This window comes from Loxodonta africana, chromosome 13 (genome assembly GCF_030014295.1).
Source record: "Loxodonta africana isolate mLoxAfr1 chromosome 13, mLoxAfr1.hap2, whole genome shotgun sequence".
NCBI classification, from domain to species: Eukaryota; Metazoa; Chordata; class Mammalia; order Proboscidea; family Elephantidae; genus Loxodonta; species Loxodonta africana.
Genome location: NC_087354.1, coordinates 11,816,419 through 11,826,467, shown reverse-complemented (window position 1 = coordinate 11,826,467; position 10,049 = coordinate 11,816,419). Strand labels below are relative to the sequence as shown.

The window sequence follows — 10,049 nt, the reverse complement described above, 5'->3', positions numbered from 1 at the left end:
CTTTTCATGTTTTTGAGTTCTGGAGAGAAAACCATGGTTTAACACCTAATGTTTATGCTTTCTTCCGTTTCTGGCTGTACCTATGGTGGCACTGTTTTAGGTCCTTTTAGGGATGTTATCTCATTTGATGTTACTAAAATTTGACATTTCTGGGGAGATTCATATTTTACGAAGTGTCAGTTAATGAGGTTAGAATGGTTTCTTACATGTTTCTTGGTGTTTAGCAAGGGGGTCAGCATTGTGGGAAGTTTATTTACTGGCCCAGTACAGAAATTGCGCCGCGGATACCTGTCTTTACATCCATTTGGACTGGAAATGGAAGCAGCTGGACCCTTTTGCTCACCACTATGGCTTTCACAAATTTTGATGCCAATAATATGCCTTTCAGATCCCTGTCTAGATGAGTGGGAGAAAGTCTTTGGATGCCCCTTGGGCCCTATGTGAGTGGGTGTTTCTCAGACTGCCCAGGAATGCCCAGGCCCTTGTTCCCACTTTTAGTTAGGGCAGCCTGCTGCCTGCACCAGAGCAGCGATTCTGCGCCTTTGCAGCTTCTCAGGGATGAAGCCAAGACGCGCTTTACAAAGCGCATTCCCCCTTCGGCGGGGCAACGACGCCCCAAGATGCGGTCACCCCTCTGTGAGCAGTGACACTCACCAAGTTAGGAGGAAATTGTCAGCTATTTGCTATGCAGGCTTTGTAGCCAACGCCGGCGTGGGGACAGTCAGGCGTGGCTGGTTGGAAAGTGGACTGGGCTCTGTTACAAGAAGCTTTTGTACCGAGGGGCTTCCTCCCCGGGGACAAGTTCTGCCGGACCTTTGATTTAAAAAAAGCGGAAACACGAAGACTCGCACATCAGCGGAAACTCTTCCGAGTTACGTCGGTAACCGGGGTCTTCCTTCCGCGAGGCGGGGTCGGACCCGGGGCAGCCGGGCCCCGCCCGCCCCCGCCCAGGCCCCGCCCCCCGCCCCGGCCCCGCCCCCGCCTTGGCCTCGCCCCCGCGCCTCGCGCATGCTCAGTGGGCCTGGCCGGCAAGTTTGCGTGGCCGCCGGAGTTCCCGGCCCGGCTTTGCGCTCCGACGCCGCGTCTCTGCGCGGCGGCCGGTTACTGGGAAGTTAGGCGCGGAAGCCGCCTCCCGAGGAGCCCCCGGGCGCCAGCGGGGAGCGGCCAGGAGTCCCGGTGCTGCCGGGAGTGCGCCGGGGGCCCGACGTGGCCTCGACCGCGAGCGCTTCGGGAGGCCGAGCGGGTGGCCGCACCGGGGGAGGCGCCGGGCGCGCCCGCAGAGAGGAGCCGGGCGGGCGGGCGGGCGCTTCCCGGACTTTTGTCCGCGGCGACTCCCCTCCCCCTGGGCCGGGCCTCTCCGGCCGCCCCCGCCCCCGCCCCTGCCCGCTCGCTCCCGGGAGATGTTTATTTGGGCCGCGGCGTGAGGAGCCGGCCGGCGGGCGGCGCGCAGTGTCGGGTCCGCGGAGCCTCGCGCGGCGCGGCAGACAGACAAGATGTCCGCCAGAGGCGCGGCCGCCAAGGTGAGTGCTTTCCGCGGCCGTCAGGGCCAGGCCCGGGGCTAAGGCTGCCGGCTGCCGGCGTCGGGCCGCGGGCCCAGCGCTCCTCCCCGCCGGGGGCGGCCGGGGCCCCGGGGGCGGCAGGGCGTGGGCGGGGAGCCCCGAGGAGGGTCGGGCCGGGCGGGGAGCCCCTGAGGAGGGTCGGGCCGGGCCGGGCGGGGAGCCCCCGGGGTGGCCGGGCGGGGAGCCCCCGAGGCGGGTCGGGCCGGGCGGGGAGCCCCTGAGGCGGGTCGGGTAGGGCAGGGAGCCCCCGAGGCGGGCCGGGCCGGGCCGGGCAGGGAGCCCCCGAGGAGGAGGGTCGGGCCGGGCGGGGAGCCCCCGAGGCGGGTCGGGTAGGGCAGGGAGCCCCCGAGGCGGGCCGGGCCGGGCAGGGAGCCCCCGAGGAGGAGGGTCGGGCCGGGCGGGGAGCCCCCGAGGCGGGCCGGGCCGGGCCGGGCAGGGAGCCCCTGAGGAGGAGGGTCGGGCCGGGCGGGGAGCCCCCGGGGTGGCCGGGCCGGGCAGGGAGCCCCCGAGGCGGGTCGGGTAGGGCAGGGAGCCCCCGAGGCGGGCCGGGCCGGGCCGGGCGGGGAGCCCCCGAGGAGGAGGGTCGGGCCGGGCGGGGAGCCCCCGAGGGGGAGGGTCGGGCCGGGCGGGGAGCCCCCGAGGCGGGCCGGGCCGGGCCGGGCAGGGAGCCCCCGAGGAGGAGGGTCGGGCCGGGCGGGGAGCCCCCGGGGTGGCCGGGCCGGGCGGGGAGCCCCCGAGGAGAAGGGTCGGGCCGGGCGGGGAGCCCCCGAGGAGGAGGGTCGGGCCGGGCGGGGAGCCCCCGAGGAGGAGGGTCGGGCCGGGCGGGGAGCCCCCGAGGCGGGTCGGGTCGGGCCGGGCCGGTGTCCGGTGGCGGAGGCGGCGCGCAGGCCGCGGTGGGGGAGGGGCCGGGGGCTGCGGGCCGGGGCCGGGGGCGCTCCGAGCCGCGCCGGGCAGAGCCGAGCCGAGCCGCGCCCCGGGCAGGTGCATCGCGGCCCGCGGCCCGCACCGTGCCCGGCGGGGCGGGACGCGCAACAGGTCCCGCGCTGGGAGAGCGGCGCCGGCTGGGGCTGCCGGGGGCCGGGTCGGGCCCGTGGCCGTTCGGGAGGCCGGTAGCTGCCGCCGCCGCAGAAGCGGTTGGTCCCGGCGAAACCGCGTGGTTTCGGTCTGAGGTCACTGCGCTCTGCGATAAGGCTTTGAGACAGCAAAACACTCAGCCTGTTGTTTATTTGAAAAAACTAAACCCTTGACTCTTTTTAATAATTTAATTTGTTTTAAACTTTAAAAGTAATAGAAAGTACACCAACAAACGGACAGTAAAATGAACTCTTAACACAGATTTAGCAAAGACCCGTGCGTTTAGCAAAAAAAAAAGTAATTTGTCAGTTTTTCCATGTGCCTTGATGTATTATGTCGTTTGACACCAACTTGTGCATTACTAAAAAGCTTCAACTCCTGAAAGTCATTTCGATTTATGATGAATTACAAGAGAATCCTCCTTCCCTTTTGTACAGTTTAATCTTTTTGATTATAAAGTAGCACCAGTTACAAGAACACGTAAATGTTGAAGAGTGAGAATCTTCGCTTTTAAAAACCGGTTCGTAGCATCTGGGAGCAGGTTATCATATGGCCTCGGAGCTTCTGAGCCCCGCGAGGACTTCGGGCTGGCAGAAGTTAGCGGTTACATTCCGGGCTGAGTAGTCTTTTAAGGAGTATGGCATTTAATAAAAAAAAAAATGATTTTGTACTCTTTTGAAATTGCATTGATGAAGAACAATCAAAAGATAACACTTGATCCAGAGGTTTGGAATAGAAGGCAAGATTTTGCCTTGACTTTTTAAATAAGTACGCATTTTTCTGGAGCGGCTTTTCGTATGGGAAAGGCTTTTTTTTCCATGTTACACATAGTGTCAGTTTGTTCCTGAAGTATGATCTCTGGTACTTGATAGGCAAGACAGCACACTTCAAAAGATTATTTAAAGTATGCAGAGAAAATTTTCGGTAGCTTACCGCAGGGAGATGATTTTGGGAGGAGTGCTTCATGAATGACCTCCTCCAAACACCCTGCCGGCGAGTCGATGGGGTATTCCAATTTTGTGGCGTATTAGAAAGCGGCTCCAGTTAAATACTGTGTTGTAGGGGCGTTTGCATTCTTAAAATTTTTACACTAGTAAAGTACAAGTTGAAAATTTATTTTTTTAAATGCTGTACTATGGAAGACCACTTTGAAATCTTACGTAGAGTAAGGCAGCCCATAAATAAGGTGAGATAAAATAATTCTTAACCACTGTTTTTCTAAGTGACATTTAATTTTTTAAGGTTATTAAAATGCTAAGAGCCAGGCTCTGTTCTCCACACTTCCATGCTTCTTTTATTACCCTCCAACCCCAATTTTTTTTTAAAGGACCCATTAATTTTGCAGCTTTTTAATATTCCATCCCATGAATATGCTACATTTTAGATAATCATCACCTTATTGGTAGACATTAAAGCTGTTTTCAGGATATTGCTATTGTAATAAGTAGCCTTATATTTTTATATCTGTATTTTTATGACTGTATGTCCTTCAAAATGGAATTACTGAGGGAAACGGTGTGTGTGTTTAAAATTATGAGATATATGTTATGTATATCTCCAAGAACATATTTAGGAATAAATATGTTGATTAATTATTTGAATTTTAATGAAGGACTTAAAATTTGAATAAATGAGATGAGACTGTATTTTCTGCATGAGGGGAGTGAATGTTGCAGAGCATACCAGTTTTCCACGAGTCGGCATATACAGGTAATGCAGTTGCGAATAGAATTATAGTGCGCTGTTGTAGAAAACTCAACGTATTGATTAAAAAGTTTATCTAATAAGTGCGTGATGATAGCCAAGAAATTTTGGCAAAAGAAGGCCCTATCAAAGAATGGAATGTGTTGTAAAGCTAAAGTAATTGAAAGGAGTACATCAGTTCAGGAGTAGGTATACAGTGGAGCCACGGCGTCCAGGCACGTGTGTGTGTTTGGAGGCTCTTAGTGTAGGTTTAGTGTAGTGCTTCACGCGACTTAACTCACTTAGCCTCAGAGTAACCCTCTGAAGTCAGCACTGCTGGTAACCCTACTTTTTGGACAGGAAAGTGAAGTGCAGAGAGATAAAATAATTTTCCTAAGTTAACTAGTGAGAGGGGAAACTACAAATATATGATAAAAATAACATTATAGATTATTGGGGAAAGGATGGGTAAGTAGCACTGGGCTGTGACTGTTGGCTATCCATTTTTTAAAATGTTAGTTTTCTGCCTCAGGCCATAGGCAGATTTCAAATGGAATAAATCTAAATGTTTGAAAAAGCATATAAAATATTGGAAGAAAATGTAGAGTTTTTAAAAAATGTACTTAGGTCGGAAAGGACTTCTGTGTAGGTCACTAACTTAACAAGCAGTAAAGGAAAAGACGCATACATGTGTAAAGAATTTGTAAAGGGAATTTGGTTTATTTAGTGTCCTCTGACACCAAATTATTCAAAAGTGGAAAGCTTAGATTTTCAAAACATTCCACTTGGAGGAAGCAATAAAATCTAATTTAAGATTGTACTGTTATGTAGGCTTACTAGGTTTTGCTGCATACTTGAACGTTTTCGTTATGTCTTGTGGGACGGTATTTTTTTTCTCCTGTGGTTATCTCAAATTATAATGTAAGTTAGTATGAAAGTTATTATACAACTTTTCAGGAGTAGATTTATCCTACCAAGTGAGGCACAGCAGTGGACTTACTAGCAGAACCATTTGAAAGTTAAAATTAATTACAAAAATCAATGATTTTAGATTGATTTTCTTCTGTTAGTGGCTGTTTTAATATAGCTTTTAATTTGGGTGCTCTCTTACCAATGCATGGTTGTTCCATATTATTTTAAAAGTAAAATAGGAACTTACTATGCTGTATGAGAGTTCACTTGACTATCTTAGGCAACTTTTAATGAGCCTCACTATAGTACTGTTTTTCTGGGCCTGCTAAGTTTGTACAATACTTATTTTTCATTAGAAATGCATTTATAGTATTTTAGGTGATGGCTTTTGATTTTTATGTTAGCATGTTTGGCATTTCAGACACTCATGGTTAAACCTTGAATTTGTGTAGTTGGCTCATAATCCTAACTACATTTTAGGACTTTGAAGCTTGTTTTAGGACAGCCACATAATAAGACAGTTACTTTGTGAATATATACAGAGTTTTTTCTCCCAGGTTGTGTAGTCACACAGATTTGACTACAGTGTTAGGAAAGATCCTTTTTTCTTTTTTTAATACTTACGTTTTTATGTTAGGACTTTAAAGACAAGAAGTACATTTTATTTCATGTTTAAGGAAGTCTTATGCTGCTCATTGATGGCTGTCAGTAAGTGCTAATACAGTTTTCATCAGGGAGGACAAGGTCAGCCATCCACACCAACAAAAGGAGGATGAGACTCATCTGTGGCTTTGAGGACTGTCGTGCAGTATATAGAGCACTGTTTTCCTGTTTGGTTTGAAGGAAAAAGATTACAGTGGTTTTGTTCTTTTTTTTTTTCAATCCTGGAAACAATGTACTGACTCTGACTTTTACTTGCTCTTTAATCTTTTTTCTATTTAGAGACCAAATGTAAACCTCTCAGTACAGTCCTAAAAATAAAACAGTTCTAAGAATAAAAAAGTATAAATCAACACGTTGTTAAAGGAAAAATGTCTTAAAAAATACAGTTTTGGTGAAAAAGTTGGAAACTTAATCCTGTTCCTGGACATAGCCCTGACATGGTAAAATGCAGTCTACTGAAAGACCGTGAGTCGGGCTGTAAGTTCCTGTGCGGTGCAGGGCGCTCAGTAACAGCGCGTTCCAGACCCACTCACACGGCCACTCACGCAGCGCCCAGTGCTGGCTGACCGTTGAGGTGGCTGAAGAAAAGTTAGTAGAATGAGCAGAGTTATTTTTTATTAGCAAACATTTTTGATCAAATAGTAAATAAGTTTAAAAGACAGTTGTTTGTGTCTGGTATACTCCTGAAGTATTTAACCGAAACTTGCCTTGCACCTTTGGTTTTTTCCAAAGGCAATTTTAGGGAAAAAAATCTTGATTATTTTAACAACTTTTAACCTTGTAGCAAATAGTAGACATTAGGATAGTTTACAGATGTTTAAGGTAATTTAAAATTGGCTCATGTGTTTAAGATCAGTATTTCCAATATAAGCTGGCAATAAAAAATAGGCCTTTTGCTATCTTTGACCTAGAGTGCTTCTTTATTTATTTATTGCAGAGAAGAGTGGCTTCAGGTTGCTTGTTTATGGGTTAGCTAGGTGCTTTATTTCCGTTCCTTCTAAAACAGATAAATTCTTAATCATAATAAGTTTGTGGGGATCACATGATTAGGGAATTTCATTTTATATTCTAAAATGTATGAAAATAAACAGATTCTGTATGATCGATTATAACATAAGAGCAGCTTTTGATGATGAAAATACTGGTGTTGCCAAAATTCATAACATAAAACATACCATTTGAAGATTTAATAACAAAACATTGATATATCTGCATTAGATATACTAAATATGTATGTGATAAGTATAAAGTGCGCATTAAATACTGAATCTCGAGGGATAGATCCAAAGATGAATTTTTATTAGTATGTGTTAGAAATACGTATCAGCTATATATCAGAACAACTTAACTGCTAGCAGAATACTGGGAAGTGAGTTGACAGATACATGGCCTCAATCATTCTAGATATCATGCCCAGAAGGGAGGTGAGAACAGGAGTTAATACTTTATATGGATACTAATTAGGAAGGTAAGATTAGCATGTGCCTAATAAAAAATGTGTTTTAGAGATACTGAAATTGTTTTATTTAAAATAGTAAACATTCCCCAAGAGCAAAAAGTTCATTTTGCTTCTTGGTTATCTTAGGAATTTTCACACCTTTAGAATTGTTACTAGTATCTCTGGGATTTGTACAATTATTTCTGATAACTGAGTATTAATTGGAAACCCTGGTGGTGTAGTGGTTAAAAGCTACAACTGCTAACCAGGGGGTTGGCAGTTCGAATCTACCACGCGCTCCTTGGAAACCAGGGCAGTTTTACTCTTTCCTGTACGGTTGCTATGAGTCAGAATCAACTAAACAACAGGTTTGGCTTTTTCTTTTTGGTTTGAGTATTAGTTTAAGATTAGCCTTACTAATTCAGTACATAATTCTAAAATTCAGGAGGATTCCAGTAATGACTAGTTCTTTCTGTTAGCTCAGCATTTTGTTTTGGGTCCCTATTTTCTACAAGTTTATAGTTCTCAGCTGCTCTACACTATACCGATCAATTGCGAAATGTGTAATTTGTTGTTTAAAAACCCAGTGTTCACTCTTAAAAAATAAAGATGAGCAGATTTTTGGCCATCCTGTAATACAGCTTTCCGGTAAGCTTTCCTGGTTGGGGGAGATAGTGGAGTCGTATCTAGAGCCTGGGCTTACTGTAGCATGGAGTTTCTGCATTATTTCCTTAAATTTTGTTTGTGTGTGTGTTTGAATAGAATCTAGATATATCCATATTTAGGTGTTTTTGCCTGTGTTTGCTGTATCTCAATAGGAGAAAAAGATTAAAAATTATAAAATAAGTGGCATTTTCATACATACTTAGAACTCCTTGAATGCACTAACATAGAAAATGGACCTTATACTTAGCTGTTACTGTTGTATTTAGGGCCTAACTAGCTGAGAAATGTAACAGTTTGTATTTTTTTTAATGGTATTCTACACTCAGCAGATACTGTTCCCATACCCAGTAGGTACCAGGCACTGTTCTAGGAGTTGCGAGCAGGGAACAAATTCCCTGTACTGATGGAGCATTTTGATGGTGTAGGTAGACATAAATGAAATACGGGATGATAAGTGCTAGAATCCCTGATGTGCCTATTCTAGCACTTATCACCTCCTTTTCCCAAAGATTACAACTACCTTGTCTTCTATGGTGTTCCTTTCCAGCTGCTTTTTCATAATTTCACCACCTAATTTTGCATTCCATAAACGCTGCAGTTTTGCCTGTCTCTAACTTTTACATGAACAGACTCTTCAGTGTGGGTCCTGTTACATATGGCTTCTTTTGCTCAGCACTGTTTGTTAAATGATCCATGTTCTGGGTAACTACTTCTTTGTTTCATTATTATATTTGTGAAATTCATAGTATTCCATTATATGAAGATATGATCTTGAGAAATATCAGTGGGCTTATTATCAAATTGGCTTTGGGGTAAAGATAGTTTGAATTAGACTTTAGTGCCTTTTGGAAGAAATATATTGTCTATCTGAGGAATAAGAATTAAATAAATGTATTAGCCGTTGGAGTACTAACAATGGTGTGAGAGGTAGTTAGCTGCTTTTGGTGTTCCTACGATGTTTACCTTTGAAAGTCAAGTCAGGCTTATTTTTGAGAATATTTTATGACTAAGGTCTTAAGTCCATCCGTTTAAAGTGTGTTTTAGAAGATACCCGTTTACCTGTGAGACCACTAAAAGCCATGGTCAGGAGGAGTGTTTTTGACAGAACTGAGTAAAAACAAGTCTGCCTTTCAAAGTATAATTGTAGGAAGTCTTTCCCAGGATTGTCATGTAAAGGAACTTCGGAGATTTTCTTAACTGGTTTTTTTTTTTTTTTTTTTTAAACCAGTGGCAATTGTTGCAGTATTACCTTAAACAGAAGTACACTAATCATATTTTGATGCAGAGTAGCCTATGAAATGAGCAGAAGACAGTGGCCTTGACAAGTAGATCGACATTCTAGTTGTAAGTCTAATATTGTGTGCTTGCTGACTCTGTGATAGGCTTGAGCTAAATGTCTTACGTGCATTATTTTATTCAGTCTTCATAACTCTGTTAAATGCTACTCTTATCTCTGTTTTAGAGATGACGAATTTTAGGTTAAATGTTTTTACTATCGCTAATGGCACATGTGCCTATACATTTCATAACACGTGTATGTTCCTGTGTTTTAAATTTGTGTAAAGGAAATGAGTATGGAATGACGTTAGGTGAGTCTTAAACCAGACAAGTAGCATGAATCATGAATGCTGGAAGAGCAGGTGGAGAAGAAAAGCCAGAGTGCAGGTTGGCCTGAAGGAAGTAGTGATTCAGTCAGCTCCAGCTGACTGTCTTCATAGAGGAAGGCGGGCCAGATCTTCCAGTTTTTCCAAACAAGTTGCAAATCTGGACTTACATAAATTACCCTGACTTAAGTGTTGCAACCTAATTTAAATTTTAACACCCTTTTTATTGTGAAATATACCACCTGTGTAAAAATACATAAAACAAGTGTACATTATTGAATTATTATAAAGTAAACACCCATGTAATCATTACCTAGGTCAAAGAATAGGATATTGGCAGCTCCTCAGAGCTCCCCCCACCTTGCCTCTTCCAGGTACCGCCCTGCCTTCCCTAAGGTGGCTGGTACCCTGATCGCGAGATGTACACGTTGTGACTCTTCTAATGACACC

At 45.6% G+C, this 10,049-nt stretch overlaps 1 protein-coding gene across 5 annotated transcripts in view; it reads left to right on the top strand.

Annotated features, from left to right (window-relative positions):
• The first annotated feature begins 1,436 nt into the window (after nt 1-1,436).
• TJP1 (tight junction protein 1) overlaps nt 1,437-10,049 on the top strand; it is a 128,942-nt gene continuing 120,329 nt past the window's right edge. For all 5 annotated transcript variants that reach the window (XM_064296234.1, XM_064296233.1, XM_064296232.1 and 2 more), the window contains exon 1: nt 1,437-1,520. In XM_064296234.1, coding sequence (XP_064152304.1) covers nt 1,494-1,520 — 27 coding nt within the window. In that variant the 5' untranslated portion in view covers nt 1,437-1,493. The remainder of the gene's footprint in view (nt 1,521-10,049) is intronic.